The sequence below is a fragment of the Neophocaena asiaeorientalis genome, unplaced genomic scaffold (assembly GCF_003031525.2).
Source record: "Neophocaena asiaeorientalis asiaeorientalis breed wild unplaced genomic scaffold, Neophocaena_asiaeorientalis_V1.1 scaffold477, whole genome shotgun sequence".
NCBI classification, from domain to species: domain Eukaryota; kingdom Metazoa; phylum Chordata; class Mammalia; order Artiodactyla; family Phocoenidae; genus Neophocaena; species Neophocaena asiaeorientalis.
Window position 1 is genome coordinate 2016281 of NW_020172630.1, and position 19670 is coordinate 2035950.

Sequence of the window (19670 nt, forward strand, 5' to 3'; positions counted from 1 at the left end):
AAAAAAAAAAAAAAAAAAAGCTTGTAGGAAAAGAAAGCTATTAGATGTCCCTCCTTGAAAGCAGCTTCTCCATCCTCGCCTCCATGCTCCCCCACAATTTGTCTTTCTTCTTGGTTTAGATGAAAGGAGAGAAGTAAAGTTGAGGCCAGGTCAGAAGGAGTTTGGGAAAGACTAAGGGAATTATTTGCTCCTCTGTAGGCATTCAGAGCGGGTAGGTAAGTGGGACTTGCAAAGAGAAGCTGTACCCTCCCTGTAGATGTTCTCTGTATTCTTATTTTGTATTCTTCTGCCCTCTCTCTGGTCCTTTTTTCAAAGAAGCTTGGCAGTTGTTTAAAACTGCCCACTCACAAAAACAAACCAACAAAAAATTCCTGTCATCATTTTGAGGCTTTCCAATGCTACCACCTGGGAACATTTTTCCTTAGCTGCTGTTACACTTTTAATGTTTCTAGCAAGCTGGACTGGGAAATAAGAAACAATTGTTTCTTATGAAAGACAGCATTTCACCAGTGCCATGGGGGTAGGGGGGCATGTTTTCAATTTCGGTGCCCTTGCAAACTTATTTGGCTGTTCACATCATCAGCATGACTGGTCAGTGGCCAGTCAAAGCTGTCAGCTCGGTGAACAGTGATAATGGTGCCCTGGACTGGCGGATGCTACCCGTCCAATTCTACTCTCTCCTTCTTTAGTTTATCGCAACTATCCAGATCTTATACTAAACTGTATATAGATGGTGATCAGTTCTCCCACATAGATATAATTTTTGAATCTGAGTTCTGTCTTTCAGATTTTCACATTTGTCCCATGAAGCCACTATTTTAAAATAATGGCTCCATAACATCTCTGTGAACCCCACTTGGAGTATGAAAACAGAATTAAAGAAACAGCTATCTTACGGAATCCACAAATGTTAAAACAAATGATCAAATTGGGAAGAAAGGAGTGATCCCATTTTTGTCAGTTGTTCTTACATTTCACCCAAACCAATTGTTATTGAATCTCAATTATTAATATCTGGGTCAGGCTAACGGGATAAAGGTTCAAAGGGTAGCATTGTATGTATTGTATCTAATGCTTAGGTACTAATATAATAAGGAGATATTATAATATAATAGAGATAATTATTATCATCTTTCATAAAGAAAATGTTTAAAGAAAATGCTGCTGGTAGATCCAAGTGGATATTCCAGCTTTCACTTTGGCACTGGACCATCTGTAGTTGCTTGCCTCTAGCCTCTACTGAGTTCTAGTCCGTGAAGTCCATCTCTATGGAAAAAAAAAAAAAAAAAAAAAAAAAAAAAGAGAAAAAAGGTCCTCATTTATATATATTTTACAAGCCCCAGAGCTGTGTGTTTTGTGAATCATAGAACAAATGATATGTCTGCTGCTATTTGAGAAGAGCAGCTGACTTAAAAAGAGAAAGTTTATCACTAACAAGGCTTATGCATCTGTGCATTTATTGATAACTGAGACCAAATTTCCGTGCTATTGTTACTCTCTTCTCCCCTAGTTCCCGTCCATACTAGGTTTATTTATATGGGAGAAGAAGCATCTGTGCATTTATTGATAACTGAGACCAAATTTCCGTGCTATTGTTACTCTCTTCTCCCCTAGTTCCCGTCCATACTAGGTTTATTTATATGGGAGAAGAAGCATCTGTGCATTTATTGATAACTGAGACCAAATTTCCGTGCTATTGTTACTCTCTTCTCCCCTAGTTCCCGTCCATACTAGGTTTATTTATATGGGAGAAGAAGCATCTAGCTGACGCCATGTTGCTCAGTCAGCTTCTCTCAGCGAACTTCGTTTGTCGTCTCAGTGAGTCATTATGACAGAATTATAATTTTAGCATGCTATGCTATTTGCTGAAAAGTGTCCATTTTTGGTGGAACAGAGACCCTACAGTTCAAAAAACTGTGGGCGGGCAAATCAGTGCCATGATTAAGTGATATTAACAGACACCCTGAAGATGTAAAAGCCTTGTTCTGTTTCAAGGAAGCAGCTGAGAAGAAAATGCCTAGCAGGGGTTAAACCCAAATGCCTTCACGGCAGCCTATTTCTGTCAACACTCTGTTCAGGAAATAAACATTTATGCTTTCTGAAATGAAAGTGTATTTTTGAAGACTAGCCGTCAGATATTTTTTGCCCTTCACACTTTCAAATGCTTAGCCCTTTTTTGTAAGTTGACTGCAAAGTGCATCCGTTTGCTGGGCTAAGAAAAAATAAATAAATAAAAACGGTTGACAAGTGCCATAGCACCACTGTCAACCTCCGAAGTTTCCAGTAGAAGAAGGAAAGAGGGTTGGCACAAAACATGGTTTCTTCCAGCCTATTACTTCAGGGGTACCTGCCTCTTGAGAAGCTTTCCAATCCTTCCAAATGATGTTATGCCCCAGCGTCATCTGGTTTATTTGGAGCACACTGTATTGCAGATAAACACGCTATTTAACTGTGGGTTAAGGTAGCGAGTCATTCTGCCTGCAGAATGCCTGAGATACATTAAAGGGCACTGATCCTAGGATGGAGATGAAGAGAGATCAGGGTTGTCAGCGATATGCATGGAGTGGGCTGGAGCTGGGGAAGAAAAAAGGTGCCATGATACCAGTGTATTTTAAAAAGCTGTAATATGGCTGAACATTTAAAACTATAACCTGTCACACACCAAAGATTAAGATCCTGGGATGTACAAAACATGAAGTTCCAATGACACCACTGCAAAGCATGTTTTATTTCACTTCGGAAGGGGGTTTCTCTCCAAAGATAGCTAAAGTTTATAGATGCTGAGGACCTCGAACTTGTAGCCCAAGAGCTATAAAACACCACTAAATGCCCAGTAAAAGCACAAACAAGTAATTATCATTTGGATGCAAGCATGCGTGTGCCAATGGAGCCATAGCGTTTTTAGAAAATTCCTTAGACTCCGTTTATTAAAATATACATTTTCATCTAGATCTTGGTCACTTAGGTTGTTATACTTTGCTCAGGACTACTGATAAAATTATCATTTTATCCACGTGTCTTTATGAATGTAAAATAGAACTAGCACTCCTCAAGGCCAGGGAGAAATTTTTTGAGGAATTAAAATATCATCTCGATTAGGTATTCAGCCTCCTTAGTGCTCAGGTGAACACAGCTAGCTCATAACAAGGCTGTTTAACAAGGCTATTATCCAGGCATTTGGGCCGGACAGCTCTTTGTGACAGTTTCTAGATTGCAGAGGTTTGGGAGGAAAGGGTTAAACTGTTGGAATCCAGCTATTTCTAGACCAAGAAGAGATAAAAAAGTTCAGGCTTTTTTATATTGTGTAAAGCATGGGTTGTCTTCTTTTCCCTATGGTTTTGCAAAAATTATACCTCCTCTAATCAGCTTGAAATAGACTTGAGGCGATCCAACAGACCTTTTGTGCTATATCCATCTTTATGTGCTCCCCAACCTGCCCCCCCCGCCCCCCGCCAAAAGGAGAACCTTTTCTTTACCCTTTTCCTTCTTTCTGTTTCATTAAGAATTGAAAGGAAAAGTTTGGTTTACATACACTCTCTCACACACACACAGAGCCATCCACCTAGAAGAATCAAATTGCAGGATCAACCTAAAAAAATGAAATGTTATTGTTTTTGCTTAATTAAACCCCCAAGAAATGTGTGAAACATTGTTATGGCTGAAAAATTGTTCATTTGTAAATCACAGGGACAAAGGGGACCCCGTGCAACTTTACAGTTTCCGTGCGCGTAAATGTCGATAGCGCGCCTTCTCCATCATCAGCACTAAATTCACATTGATGCCTCTTTTCTTCTCCGTATTGATCCTTCCATGAGAACGTAGATTTGTATCTGTTAATTAATGCGTCCTGAAACAGCGTTTGTATTAATCAGGCAGATAAGAAGAATTGGAGGCCTGCATCCTCCTGACAGCCGTAAAAGTGCTGGCCCTGATAAAATCGTGGATGGACCTCAATAAAAAAGTTCCTCCTTCCACTCAATAAACTAATCATCCTGCTTTTAATTATTCGGCAGAAAGATGTGTGGAGATTGGAGAATGTGTAAATCTATTTACTAACAGCAGTGTCTGGGAGGGAGAATAGGGCTGTCACGGGAAGGTGCTGCAGGCCGTGCGCTCTGTCCATCTGCTGCTGCAGAAAAACTGCTGCTTGGGAGCCTGAAAAGGAACAAGGAAACGAAGGCAAATGGAAAATACCCATCCCTTTCTGCTCGGAACTTTCTAGACGATTATGTTTTTGTCTGCTTCATTTACAAAAGAAAGTCCTACTCCGTCCCTTTTCTTAGCTTAGATATTTGAATTTGCGTGACGTCTTTTTCTTGCGATGGGGGAATAGAAAAAAAAGAGCCGTATTGTTTGTTTGTTTTTTGGTTTGTTTGTTGTAAAACAACCTCGAGAGCAAATGGAACCGCACCTACTCAGATTAGATCATTATTCTTCTCTTTTGAATCCCTGTTAAAAGTTGTTACATCTCTAATGCCAAGAGGATGTTTATGAATGTAACCTCACATGGCAATGATAAAAAAAAAAAAAAAATGGAAAAAAAGACATAGTCTAAAAGAAGATCAGTTAAGTAATATGTAAGCGGCTTGATAAAAAAAATGAAAGAAATGCTTTTTACACAGGCCCTAAGACCCCTTAAGAAAAGCTTGACTTAATCCCTCTTGATGATTTTATTAAACGCTTGTAGTTAATGGTGCCAAATGGCAAACCACTAGTTTTCTCCAGCGGGCCAGGAAATCATTTCCTTTTCTTTCCCATGCTGTAGTTGCTAATATCACAAGTTGCATTATTAATATTTCCTTCCTTCTGTAGAATTATTGGTAGCAGGACCTTAAATCATGGTCCCATTGTCCTCAAAAACCATAGAGATGGTTGGTCACCCTTGGAATTCCTGAGCATAACCTTGGAAATGAAAGTGAAGTTTTAAGAAACATTTCTTTTTTTAGGAAAACGTATGTGGTTGATCATCAGGTTTCTCCACTAAGACTTCCTTTTAGAGTCTGGGTCTAATTCCTCTAAAATTTACATATATATCTTTACTCCTAAGTAAGTTTAATTGTACTACTTCATCTTTCCCTCTTGAACCACGTTTTCTTTTTAATTTTTTCTTTTGCTTGTGTTTCCTCGAGTTCAGAAGGGACTTTAGACATCTATGCATAAATACAGACCAGATTTTTGTAAAGGATTGAAGCAGTCATCCAGGTATTTCAGATAAAAATAATATATCATACAGCTACACTTATGGAATGCATACTATATATTAGTGTTTTGCTGGGTTTTCTTTTATACTTCCCCAAAACAAAAATTAAGGTACAAGGAAATTGTCTTGCTCGAGGTGAAACAGCCAGTAGCTCAGTGGAGCCAGTATTTAAGTTCAGGATCAGGTTCTGCTCATATTCTGTCCATCACACCTTGTTGCCTCCATATTTAACTTTTTTTAATAACTGGATCTTAATATCAAGAATAAATTGTGGCTTCTCTATTTGGTGAGGAGGCCAGGCTACAAAAGATTCTACCCTCTTTTAGGGAAGACATATGGGATCATATGTATATGTATAGCTGATTCACTTTGTTATAAAGCAGAAACTAACACACCATTGTAAAGCAATTATACCCCAATAAAGATGTTTAAAAAAAAAAAAAGATTCTACCCTCTTTTATACCAATAATCACCATTTAAAAAAGGAATTCATGCTAGATATCAGGGGGGCAAAAGACCCAGTTAAGAAGGCTCTTTTGGGTGTAAGCATACTCCATACTCACTGTGCTTGTGACTGTTACAGAGAAATGGTTCCAAACTGCACTCTGCTGTGTGGCCTACATTGTTTGTTTTCCTTTATTTGGGGCTTTTGGTTTTTTACTTTCATGGTGTTTATCAATAGTAGTTTTTAGAGATGAGGTAGTTGAAAGTTTGACTCCCTGTAAGACAGTCATGAAGACTTCCCCTAGAAATCAAGTATATTTCAACATACACAGTAGTTCCTTCTCAAGTGAAAGAAACAAAACTACTTCTTTTCTATTATATTCCTCTCAGCTGTGTCTATAAAACCTTGAGAAAAATGCCAACAAGTTGAAGCTGGTTTGTGACTTTTACTTTGCCATTGGCAAAATGATCAGGGGAAATTTTAAGAGTGGCTAATCAAAGCTCAGCAAATTTTTGAGCACCGATGCAGAAGACGACTACCGTATGAAACTAGCGTTGTATTATGAAATGATGGCTTTAAAGTAACTCGATCTGCCCATCTTCCCATGCAGGCTTCTCCACGCTGTCCCTGGCGGACCAGATGAGCCTTCTGCAGAGTGCTTGGATGGAAATTTTGATCCTTGGTGTCGTGTACCGATCTCTTTCCTTTGAGGATGAACTTGTCTATGCAGACGATTATATAATGGATGAAGACCAGTCTAAATTAGCAGGCCTTCTTGACCTAAATAATGCTATCCTGCAGCTGGTAAAGAAATACAAGAGCATGAAGCTGGAGAAAGAAGAATTTGTCACCCTCAAAGCAATCGCTCTTGCTAATTCAGGTTGGCATATTGACAATGGCCCGTTGTTACATTTTCTAATATGTCGGTTTTACCCCTTCCCTTAACTTCTTTCTTCTTCAGGGATTTGCTAGACCCAGTTGTAAATTCTGAGGCAGCAAAATTATAGTCATTGTAGCTTTCTAGTGAAAAGTTAGAAGAAAAGGAATATCAACTTAAAGGGAATTATTTTTATTTTGTTTGTTTATTAAAAGCTGTGACACTTCTACCACCTAATTCACTTACTAACATGAACCATGGCACAGCAAAAACTCATGTGCATGTGGTGTAAATGGACACTCAGGACCAAATTAGCTCCTGTGTCTTGTTTGCACAAGAGAAAATAAGTGTGAGTTACAAATACAAATCATTCCCCCGCTCCCCCAAAATGCAAATTTTGTAATTGGAATAATATATGTAGTGTTGCCTTTCACTTTGGTTATCAGAGAATACTCTGTTTTCTTCCATTCTGGAATTCTCTAAAAGTCAAGTTCTGCTGAAGGAGTATTTCCCTCAAGGGTATTACCTATGCAGTAAGGGTTAAGAATTATGAGAATAAATTGGTCTTTACATGAGAACTGAAATGTACTAAAATAGGGAGCAACCTCTGATAAGTAAAAATCGTTGGTGCTTTGTTGTTTTTCCCTTTGTGCCTCTCCTGATGCCTGATTGTGGTCTTAAGTCTCTCTTAGCATTTGCATAAAGTCCAGGATAGATCCCTCCTTAATGACGAGCTGATCTTTAGATACCTGCATGTCAATAACACGCTCTGATGCTATGTACCATTGACAGTCACACCGTGCCCCTCCATCTGCTTTTGTTTTGACCCTATCTTTGAACTTTATCTTGGTTGCCGGCCAGTAGTTTTCCCTTTAATTACAAGAAGGAAACTGTCAATAAAATCTGTTAAATGGGATGCAATGAGTGGCTTGAATGGGCGGACGGCTATTTGTTCAAATTCTGCAGCATTCAAGGTATTGACAGTTTGTTTTCTGGGGCCATATGTGACGATCAATCTCAGACTGGGCTCAGCCGCGCTGAAAAATGAAAAACCAGATTGCTTTTGCTTACTTGTGGATGACGACTTTGTGATTTGGCGTGGTCCTAGTGAGATGAGACCTTCTGCCCAAATTGCCCCCATGAGAGCCAGGAATGCGTGACTGTTTTTAGAAATAATTTTTAATTGATTTTGTAATTAACAGTTCATCTACAATATTGATGCATGAATCCTTGGACTGATAGGAGGGGGATTGTTTTCAACAATGAAGTTGTACTTTCCTATTTGTCTTCATGATGGCATTTAGCATTTCACACTTTTAATGGCGAATGTACCCCTCTTCCTTATAACACCATTCACTTCTCGCTTACTCCCCTGTGAAACTGTAAAATATGATTCTGTGTGACAAATGGCATCGTCGTCACAAACCCTGAGGAACCCCGTGCCCTGCTCTCTGGAAAACCAAAGTGGGAGATGGGATAGAAATTTTCTGAGAATTTATTAGCTTGCATGGACTTCCCATTAGAGCACCTCTCATAATTAGATGAAAGATTTTGCAGTGATGGTTTGGGAAGAATTTTTATTTGGAAACCATATAGTGATTCTAATGTAAAACATTTACTTGGTTAATTATTTTTAAAATGAAGCCAGTGTGTTTTATATCTTTCGTGTCTCAAATTGCTTTTTGTGAATTATTAATTAGTCATGAATGCTGAGCAATGCTAAAACTTTATCATCAAAATTGCTCAAATTCTATACTTTTGGATGTTAGACGTATACTTTATGGCTATGGATTATTATTCAGTTTACCTGAATTAATTAGTAGCAGCATTTCTGTTGCTGCTGTTTAGAAGTATAATCATTAATGTTTTTATATAGAGATATTTGTATTCCACATTCTCTGCTGTGAGGCAGAGGAGGTGACCTACTTTCAAGCAATGACTGGTGATTAAAAAGTTTATAGAACTAGTCAGTTTATTTTTCTTGTACTAGCAGCCAGAAATAGTCAAACAAACCCTCTCTTTTTTTCTAGCATAGTATTCTGTAGCATTTTTTTTTCTTAAAAATTTCTCCACCTCACAAAATTCTCCTGTAAGTGATTCTAACATTTTTTCAGCGTCTCAATACCAAGGAAAATTAATTGAATCAGAGTCCGTAATAAAGGAGTAACAACGAAGTCCTATAGGGACTATTTTAATGTCTAAATTGTGCCACCTCTCCTGTGCTGTATAAATATGGCCTTTCATCCAGCCAACCTGCAAGCCCCACCATTTTACCTTGGGATAAACCACTCAGAAAGGCATTTTGTTTGAGACTGTCAATATGATGCTATTTTATTCCATTTTTTTACCATTATTTGGAGGACAGCAATAAAGTTGCAGATTCAGTATTGCCGGGAACCTGTGTTTCTTAAGCTGCTCAAACACAGCAATATGAAAATATTTTAATGCTTTTCGTAAACATACCAAAAAGCTTGTAGATTTTCTTTCAGGATTTAGAAATTTTAGATTAACATAAGAGACTTTTGGCGGAGAAAAAAAAGAAACCTACTTTAGTGTGATTTATATTAGTACCTCAGCGTTCCCCGTATGGCTCTAGGTGTAAACAACCATTGTCTCATTAATCTAAATTTCAGCTTATTTTAAACATCTGTCTTTATTCAATAATTATAAATGTCGTGCTTATGCTTGGGAAACAGGGAATTGGCTTCCTGATAATGGCTGTCATGTTTTTTGTAGCTATGTTTCTGTCACATATGAATTCAGGAATATTTATAACACCAGAAAGCCATTGGAAGTGTATTCCCTATCTTCAGGTATATAGCCAAAAAAAACCAATATATCATGAGCTAATACTGTAATTATCACATTCAGATCTTTAAAAACCCTAAATAATCGTTCCACTGATTTTTGAAGGTAAGAAACTAACTGACTCACCTAAACTACACATTCTCTATTTTGGAGTGCCAACAGCCTTTTGAGAAATACTGCATCCCCGATACATCTCTGTGGGACTGAATTTAAAGAGGAAAATCTAGGTCACAATTTTAACATTGTCATTGTAAGGCCCCGGCTTTCCCACACATACACCAAGAGGTTTAGACTAATCTCTAAAATTCTTTCCATTTGGGGAATTCTATGATTCTAGAATTAATTTTATGTCTTTATGGGAAAATATAGTGAAATATTACTGCCAGCATTTTGGGTAAGATTATAGCACGTGGTTCTGTTCTCTCGATTGGTTCTATTGATTCTTATGTCTAAAATTTGTTTGAAACTATTATCACTGGCCCCAAGGTAATATACTCACCTTTACATAGTGGAAGATGAAAAGCAGTTTAAGAATTGCTTTTAGTCCGATCATTCTCTTTGGCTTAAGACACAAGACCTTCAACTCCATAGCTGCCCCTCACAACCCGACTGCTGCCACCCCAGACCCACCCCCAACCTAGAGCCCTGTGAGCCCAGCCCACGTGAGAATAGATAGAATCTACATATTTAAGTTGAGTTTTCTTTTTACTTCCGCATAGTACCTCTGGAGTAATAGCATCTATTGATATAAAGCTGCAAATAATATTTTGGTCATCAATTTTAAATCATCAGTCATTATGCTCATCTCATGACAGTATTTTGTTCTCAAGGACAAATGGTATATGTGCAGAATGTGGTGTAATTTCAAGGGATTAAAAAGTCTATGATTTCTGTCGGGGAGTGGAATGGGGGCCGTATTTAATCAGCATATTTGGACCCTCATACAAGTTTGGACTAGTATTCCTCAATCTTATTTCATTCTCTCTCCTCTTAGGGTAGGCTTTTTCGATACGTTTTTCCTAATAGGTCCCCAATGAAGTATTAATATCACAGATATACAATGCATCTGTTTATGTACTGCGTATATGTGAATTTTACCTAAAAAAAGAGGGTTTTTTCTACTCTCCAATTCCAAATGTCACCTCCTTTGAGAATGCATGGTTTATCCACGTAACTGTTTTCTTCTCTGAAAAATGAGGTAGATGAATTTAATAGCATCTAACATCTCCTAACTGGCCTAAAATGTTAATCTCAGTTACTTTTAAGAGAGGGTGGTGAGTTTGGTCTTATATTTTGCCTGTGGCTTGGTCGTATATTTTGTGTGTGGTGTGTGTGTTTGTGCTAAATTGGTAATATAGAAATATTAACATCTTCACGGATCTAAACAACTAGTATAAAAGTAAAGACACCTCTTCAGTTCTTTAGTAGCTACTGGGCCCTCAAACAATTTTACTGAAATTTGGAGTTTGCTGATTTGATACTCAGGAGATAGTTTTAGCTATTGGTCAAGAGATGATCCTTTTTTAGAATCTTTCTGTAGACATTTCTGTTTTAGTTTTCAGCCTCTGCTGGGGAATCTCTTTTGATTTCCACAGCATGCCTGTTTGGGTAGACATATCCAGTATCATTTTACAGGTAATGGAAGTGAGCTGATAAAGATGTGTGGCTGCTTTGAGGCAGAGGGTTGGACCCTCAGTCCCTTGCTATCAATAAGCTATTAATATTTCTATTTCACAAATAATGTGTATACCATGTCTTTAAAAGAGTCAATGAATAAGACGTTAGCCAGTGCAATTTCACATCTGCCACCCTAAATTAGTATTTTAAGTTTAGTTTAGAATTTTGTCCCCAGTTCCTTTATCTTCGTGGAGCTATAGTGGTAGAAAACCACTCAGGAAAGTGACAAAAAGAATCGAAAACAAAATGTTTACCAGATTATAACATTTTTTAAGAAATTAATATGGATAGGTCCTTTGTGGCAGGTAGAAATTTATTCTTAACTTTTACCCAAACCAGTATCTTATTCTATAAGATAAATAAGAAATCAGAATTATGCCTTTCCATCTCCTAGTCTGCTTCTCTTTGGTTTTTGCTCAAATCAGTCATCGCTGCTTGAATTATTTTAATTTTATTTTAGATGATATATCTGGGAAGTGGATTGTTTTTTAATTTAATGCAACCCTTACATTTCATGCACACTGTGATATTTCAAAACTTTATGTAGAAAATAAGGCTGGTTCCTGAACGTTTCTTAGCATGCTCAATGATCACTATGCCTTTATATAACATGGGAAATATTTGCTACGAGTACCTCTGTGCTTCCATCCTGCATTATAAGCACATAAAATGCTCTATAGTTGCTTTACTTCTAGGAGTTGACATAATACAGCACCATTTCATGTACAGGTCTTAAGATAATGAGCAATGTGTTATAAAAGGTCATTGGCATAGTGCAGAGCATTTAGGATGTTGTGAAAGGTTGAAATATTTACCACCCAAGCTGGTATCAAGATTCACTTCTAGTAACAGGAGTTAGAAAGTTCTAGAAAAGTGTAAGATACTGGAGGGAGAGGGAAGGTCTTGAGTACTTGCAGCGTAATAGAAAAGACCTAGCAGGGAAATTATGTGAGGTCAACAGAACAAACAACAATAATTTGGGATTCGAGAGGGAAGCCTGGAGGAAAGAAACTATGGGCCACGAGGGTTTTCTGTGATTCAACATTTTATATAAATACAGTAGGAGAGTGATTTGTGTGATTGATAGAAATGTAAGAGAAAGCAGACTTGATAGCCAGAGCAAGAAATGAGGAAAAAAGTCCTCCAAAAAAAAAAAAAAATGTGTGTCTCAGTGGAAAGCTGTAAAATCAGAAGTCCTGTTTTTCTCACCATGGTTAGGCACAAAATCAGAATTTTTATGTCTATTTCCAATATTAGAATTCTGACTTCTCTGGGTTAGAAAAGGCCTAAAAGATTTTATGATCCAACACCCTACTTGGTATATGAACAGGTTCCTTGGTGTTTCTGACAAGTGTTTCTGTAGTCTTGATAGGAATTCTACTCAACTCACTACTTTCTAGAAGGAACCTTTTCATCAAGTTTCTCACTACTTCTCTCTCTAGCTCTCTCACCGTTTTAATAAAAACACAGATTAAAACGCACACACATACAAAACGAAATGTGTGCCTTAATAAGTGTATTAGTTCCTCTAACAGATCACCACATCTTGGTGGCTCTAAACCACGCTTACTTATTCTCCTACAGTTCAGGAGGTCAGTGGTCCATGATCAGTTTCACCAGGTTAATGACAAGGTGTGGACAGGGCCACTCTCCCTCTGGAGGCTCTAGGGGAGAATCTGATACCTGGCCTTTTCCAGCTTCTACTGTGGTATCCCTTGGCGCATGGCGCCTTCCTGCATCTTCAGAGCCAGGCCTGTACCATTTTGCTTCATTGGCGACACTGCCTTCTTTTTCCTTTTCCTCCCTCTTATAAGGACACTTTTGATTTCACTGAAGGCCCACCTGGATAATCTAGGATACTGTTCCCATATCAAGATCCTAAATCACAGCTGCAAAGTCCGTTTTGCCACACGAGGTAACATTTAGGTTGCAGGGTTGGACTACCCAGATATCTTTGGGACCATTTTGCTGCCTACCACAATGAATATATAAGCAAGGTCAAGAAATATAACTTTGCATCCGTCCCAGTCACTCTCCCTTCCCTTCTCACAAAAATAACCCCTATCCTGTCCTGACTTTTATAGTCATCACTTCCATATGTTTTATAGTGGTTTTGTTACTGAATATGTATCCCCAGACACGATAGTTTAATCTTGCCCTTTAAAAAACATTGTTTTCTCCTTATGGATTTTTAAAGTCTCCTTTACTCTAAAAGTTCCTCTTTAAGTTTTTGTGTTCTTATAGTTTATCTATTGCAAGAGCCAGGGCATTTGCCCTGCACAGTTCCCCAGAGTCTGGACTTTGCAGTTTATATCCTCTAGGGGCAGCTCATCATGTTTCTCTGCCCTTTGCGTCTTGTGCAAACCAGCAACTGGATCCAAAGGGCTTAATCAGATTCAGTTTCTAGACCTACAGGTGGGGTGCTGTTCTTTGGGAGACATATAATGTCTGGTTGTCTCACTTTTTGTGATGTTAGCAGCCATTGGTACTCATTCCTTAAATCCGTGGTGATTTGTAATTTTAACCTTTCTTTTTTCATTCAGTAGTTGGGATACTTATACACAGAGATGCTTTCTCTCCTCTCTTATTTGGTTACCAGTGATACAGACTGAATGGGAAATGTGGGATAAATGCTTGATTATTTCTGTTTATTCACCAGTTTTCAAGATAAGGAATCAGCACCCTATCTTCTTTTAATGTCATTATAAAGACATGTATTTAAACATAATCAATAGATTTCAATCAATTGTAATTGTAATTCTTTTTAAAGTTTAAATTGTCCCATTTGAGTCAGCGGGAACCTCTTCAAGTCAGCGTCTGGAATCTTTTTGAATGACGTAATAGTTGTACATACTCTCCTTCCTATTTATTCTGACAAGGTGTTCATATTCATCCTAAATGTTTCCTGATTGGGGCCTGGAATCTGATTACAACTTGGGTGCTACTGGTACCGAATACTGCATACCTGGGTTGGCCGTGCTTCCTGAACCCCTTCAGTGGAAACAGAGCTAGGAATGCAGACACACACACTATAATCCTGATTGTGTGTGTGTGTGTGTCTTGGGGATATCTTGTTACTTAGTTTTTTGGTAAGTGTTTTCTATGGATTTTTAATTTTGCCATCTAGTTGCTCTTTTTTTTTTTTTTTTTTTTTTTTTTTTTTGCGGTACACGGGCCTCTCACTGTTGTGGCCTCTGCCGTTGCAGAGCACAGGCTCCGGACGTGCAGGCTCAGCAGCCATGGCTCACGGGCCCAGCCGCTCCGCGGCATGTGGGATCTTCCCGGACCGGGGCATGAACCCATGTCCCCTGCATCGGCAGGCGGACTCTCAACCATGACGCCACCAGGGAAGCCCGCTCTGTTCTTTTATGTGCAGATTTGGAGAGATTAAAAGTTTTTGCTGTCACCACTGCCATCCTCCTGGAATACAGTTTACTGATTTTTAATCAAAACTTTATGATTGGCACCTTTTTGAAAACGTTAAGTTTGACTATCTATGTTAATCAAGAGCCATTGTGCCATGACAGTCAACCAGGGTTCTTCGGTATCTCATCTGATTGTAACTGAGAAGATCACTGTTTTAGACTCCTTAAAATTGTTTATAAAAATGTGGAGACGCAAATTATCTTTTAGAAAATAGACTTTTGCTCACTTCTCTGTCTTCTTCATCGTATGTGTTTCATTCCTTTGGTGATTAGAGTCACGTCGGCTGTATCGTTACTGCCCTTCTTCATGTAGGCAGCTTACTAACACTAAAGAAAACCAACATCTGTGTCCCACAGAAAAGGTTACTCTGAGTGTTGGTTTATAATATGTACCAGATTTGACTCTGAATATGCTTTATTTATGTCTAATATTCAATTCCGTCCTCAAAATAAGATTTGGCATCATTGAGAAAATAGTGCCAAGAATGAGCTGCAAGTCCTGAAGACAGTTCCTAAACAGAGCGTGGGCATTCTGGAGTAGCTTTACCTATTGCCACAGTAATGGATAATTTTACCATAGAGAAGGGCAGTGCCTTATTCCAGGTGAGAAGTAAAAACAAAATCTTCTTTTGCAACGGCTCTAAGTATCACTGAATTTTGCGGCTATTGGTATAAGGATATTTAGCTGTCTTCCCAGAGTAAGTGATCTGAGCTAGACATGTCCCTTTAGGGTCGTACTTCATGGAGGAAAATATTGGAATTGAACAAAAGGGTTCTATTTTATTATTAGATGTTGAAACTTAATATATGGGTGACACTATACGTATCATTGGAACTTTGGTAATCTTTTGGAATCTTGATCATTTTAGAATAGCATTTGTTTGTCTTATTGTCTAGTTTAGTGATTTTCAACCCTGGCTTGACCATAGAATCACCTAGATTTTAAAAAATACTGATGTCCTGCATCCAGTCCAATTTTCTGATTTAATAAGTCTGGGCTTGGACCCAGAAATCCTAGGTTTTTTTTCTTTCTTAACAACTCACTCGGTGTTTTTAATGTTCAGCTTTGCACTGTCCGGTTAGTTCATAAACCTGTGATTTCCATTATTAAGTTTATCTGGTTCCCGTTAGCACAAATACTGGGAAAATTTCCTTTAAAACATAAAGTTGAAAAAAAACCCAGTACCAACAACTAGAGTTAAATAATTATATAAAGTAATGCCAGTTCTACTGAGCTTTGCATAAATGTATAAATTTAGCCCGAAGAACAAAACAGAGATTAAAGCCACAGAGCCAGAACTTGAACTAGGATCCTTAATGGAGATTAATATTTTCTCCAGCAGTCTGCCAGCTGAATCATGGTCTAATTAAATAGTTCAGATCTAGTGAGTTTGCATTTAAAGTATTAGCAGCTCCGAGAATGGGTAAAGCTAAAATGAGTTAGAATCTTTTCTGTAAATGGGAAGTTAAATTATCATAGTAATTTGATTAAATCATTTTTAAATCTCTCAAGCTAAATCACCGCCTTTAAAGAATAGTTTGAAGTCTTAATTGCTGTTTGTGAGCATATCTCTCTGCTATTTGTTCTCGCCTCATTTCCTGTGACATCCTATAATATATCTCCCGCCAGGCAAGAGCAGTGGGGAAGGCAGGACTTGGAGTCGGGGCTGAGGTGACCGTACTTCAAAGCATTTCAAGACCTGCCATGTCGAAGAAAGAAAGTTATCCTGTATTGTTTCGGTAGTTAGAACCAGGACCAAAGGATGGAAGTTAGAGGCAGATTTGGGAAAATATGAAGAGGACACTTCTAACAAGTAGTTCTGTCCCTTGTTAAGTAGAATGCTCTCCATGTAACTGGCAATGTCTTTATTAGAAATGTTGTAGGAAAGATTCTTGCTGAAGACGCAAAGTTGAATGAGATGAGCTTAGGAGGACGATTTCAGTTCTTTAAAAAAAAAAAAAGGAAATGCCATGTCCGGTGTTATAAATTCTGGCTGCACACTTTGATTCAAAGACACCAGAGTTTAAGCCTACTCTGACACTTCCTAGCAGTCACCTGCCTTGCAGGGCTGTTGGGAGATGAATGAGGCAATGTTCATAAAATGCTTATCAGAGGCGTCACCCAAAACAGGTACTTAAGAAATGGTATATTTATTATATTTATTCTGCTTTTTAAATTTTTTTTTCTTTTTCTCTTTCTTTATTTTTTTTAAAAATTTTTTGGCCACACTGCACAGCATGCGGGGTCTTAGTTCCCTGACCAGGGATCAAACCCATACCTCCTGCAGTGGAAGCACAGAGTCTTAACCACTGGATGGCCATGGAAGTCCCTATTCTGCTTTTTAAAATCAGTATATTTATCCTACTTTTTAAAAAATAAATCTGTTTGGAAAACCGCTATTTTGATTTAATTTTATCTGTAAAGACTGCAGTTCCTTTTTTCCTCATCCATTTCTTCCCCACTGTTTCCACTTAGAGTGTTAACGTTTAGTCCCCAGATAGGTTGGGTGAGTCCACTTCATCCCGGTTCCCTTATGTACAAAGGTCAATCTTCTGTGTATCTAAGCACTCACCGTTACTGTGTGTCCATGTCCACCATTTTCCCCTGACAGTATTTAAGTGCACCTCCGTTGTTGTTGTTGTCACCTCCGTGACTGTTTTTTTGTCACTTTCATTACCGCCCCCTTAGACAACTTTGGAAATTCCGTGTGCTTGTTTCTAAGAGAAGACACACAGGAAGTGGATGGATTTGCTCTGCTGAAAGGAACCAGATTGCAGGAAAGCCTAGGTAGAAACAGTCCATCGGAAAGGCCAGGGTTCATGTTGGAGAATGTCTGGAGTTCCACTCCAGGACACCACTGTCAACGTTTCCCACCTAGAAGAATTCCTTCTTTTGGCCCCACCAGGCAGGAATCGAGTCTTGAGCAGTAAACCCTTACAAGTAACTATATTCCAGAATATTCAAAACTCTTTTAAAGAAATGTGTTATTAACCACCTCATGTAAATGGTGGTCAATTCGCCAATGATATGATGAAACGATTTTAAAATGACCATGTTAAAAAAAAAAGCAGTAAAGAAAATATGAAGAAGTTTTAAAAACCTTTATTGGTTATAGCCGTTGATCTTTTAAGTACCTTGCCATAATTTTTTTAATCATATGTTTAGCTACTTGATTTTAAATTACATTTCCTCTCTCTTTTGGGGCATGTGATCTGATATTTGAATGATATGAAAGATTAGGCTAGGTACATATATCTCAGAGCTCTGCATTCCCAGAGAACTAGAATTATTAAACATGAAGAATCCCCCAAAGACGCCGTTATGTGTAATTAACAGATAAACTGTCATCAGAATCAATAAAACGTGCTAAATGATTCAAACTTGTATATAATTAAGTGTCTGTTTTCTAGCTGGAACTGGAACTTTTACTTTTTTCCCCACATCTCACATTTCTCGCAAGAATAATTGCGGCAACCCTGTTAACCCTTTCCTTGCTTGACTGAATTAGATTTTTAAATTAGTCACTTAAGGGCGAAGTTCACCTTCACAAATGTGAAAAGTATTTCAGAATTCATTAATCTAAAGTCTGCAGAGAAGCAGGCTATGTCAGGATGCTTTAATGAACTGTTAAGAGTACACTAAAACTTCTAAAGAGATGAGCAACGTATTGCGATTTCTGTACAGTCTACAGCAGAGCATAATGTGAGATTCAGTGTGTTTACATGGAGTTCTTAAAATTTTGGTTATCAACTTTTTTTTTCCCCTTTTGGGACATATGGGCTTTTTGAGCACAAGGTCTGAATTTTACACAACGCTACATAGAATAATTTTTTAATAGATGGCCTTTTATAATTGAATGAATGAATAAATACACGGACGAGGTAATGAATAAAACAGCCAAGACTGTTATCTGTTAAAGTGTTCCCTTGCTCAGTCTCAGGAGGAAAGAAACCCACATGTTTGAAATAAAGGCTTTTTGTAGTAATTCCCGTGTTCTAAGCCAGTATTGTAAATGATCTACTGCAGTGAAATTTAGAAAAACAAAATGGAGATTTTGGAAATGTGAGCGTCTCTGAACAAATCACAGTGTAGAGAAGTTCAGTAATAAGGTTTAAGTTTCATAACTCGAATCAACGTATTTTTTATTATTGTTTATCTTTTTGGCCTTGTACAGACTCCATGCACATAGAAGACGTCGAAGCCGTTCAGAAGCTTCAGGATGTCTTACATGAGGCCTTGCAGGATTATGAGGCCGGCCAGCACATGGAAGACCCTCGCAGGGCCGGTAAGATGCTGATGACGCTGCCGCTCCTGAGGCAGACCTCTACCAAGGCCGTGCAGCATTTCTACAACATCAAACTGGAAGGCAAAGTCCCCATGCACAAACTTTTTTTGGAAATGCTGGAGGCCAAGGTCTGACTAAAAGCTTCCCCGGGCATCCTATCCTGCACGCCGAAAAAGGGAAAAATAAACCCAAGAGTGATGTCAAAAAAACTTAGAGTTTAGTTAACAACATCAAAAATCAAGTAAGACTGCACTGATAATTTAGCAGCAAGACTATGAAGCAGCTTTCAGATTCCTCTGTATCCTGATGAGTTTTTTTCTACCTTAATCTCATCTTTTCTCCGTTTCTTTTGCTCTTTATTTTTTTTTTCTCCCGCCCTATTCTCTTTCTCCTTCGTTTCTTGCTTCCTTCATTGCTGGTTCCCCACTCTCTCCTTTCCTTCCTTCCTTTCTTCCCTCCCACCCTCCTTCCTTTCTTCTACTTTCCTCCCTCTTTTCTCATTCTTCCCCTTTCTTTTAAGTTTTAATAGCTCTGGTTATAAGAAAATGTTGCGGCCTTTCCTTTCTTTTCCTTTCCGTCCCTCCCTCCCTTCCTCCTTCCTCCTTCCTCCTTCCTTCCTTCTTTCCTTCCTTCCGTCTTTCCTTCTGCTGCTGAACTTTTAAAAGAAGTCTCTAATTGGAGAGTGATGGAAGCCAGCCCTGCCAAAGGATGGAGATCCATAATATGGATACCAGTGAACTTCTTGTGAACCATAACATCCCCAATGACTAAGGAATCAAAGAGAGAGAACCATGGTACCTACAACATACATACACAAATTGCAACATACACAAACTGACTGAGTGCAGTATCAGATTCCACTGGAGCAGCCTCTAATTAGACGACGTAAGCAACGTCGCATCAGCTGCCTCTTATCATTGCTTTTCCATCTAGATCAGTTACAGCCATTTGA

At 38.3% G+C, this 19670-nt stretch overlaps 1 protein-coding gene across 8 annotated transcripts in view; it reads left to right on the top strand.

The window, feature by feature from the left end:
- Positions 1–19173, top strand: part of ESRRG (estrogen related receptor gamma) — a 638184-nt gene extending 619011 nt beyond the window's left edge. For 7 of the 8 annotated variants that reach the window (XM_024739209.1, XM_024739208.1, XM_024739213.1 and 4 more), the window contains 2 exons: positions 6256–6525; positions 18608–19173. In XM_024739209.1, the coding sequence (XP_024594977.1) occupies positions 6256–6525; positions 18608–18852 (515 nt within the window). In that variant the 3' untranslated portion in view covers positions 18853–19173. Of the gene's footprint in view, positions 1–6255; positions 6743–18607 lie in introns of those variants that run through there. The other variant, XM_024739214.1, reaches the window with a different exon arrangement.
- The last annotated feature ends 497 nt before the right edge of the window (positions 19174–19670 follow it).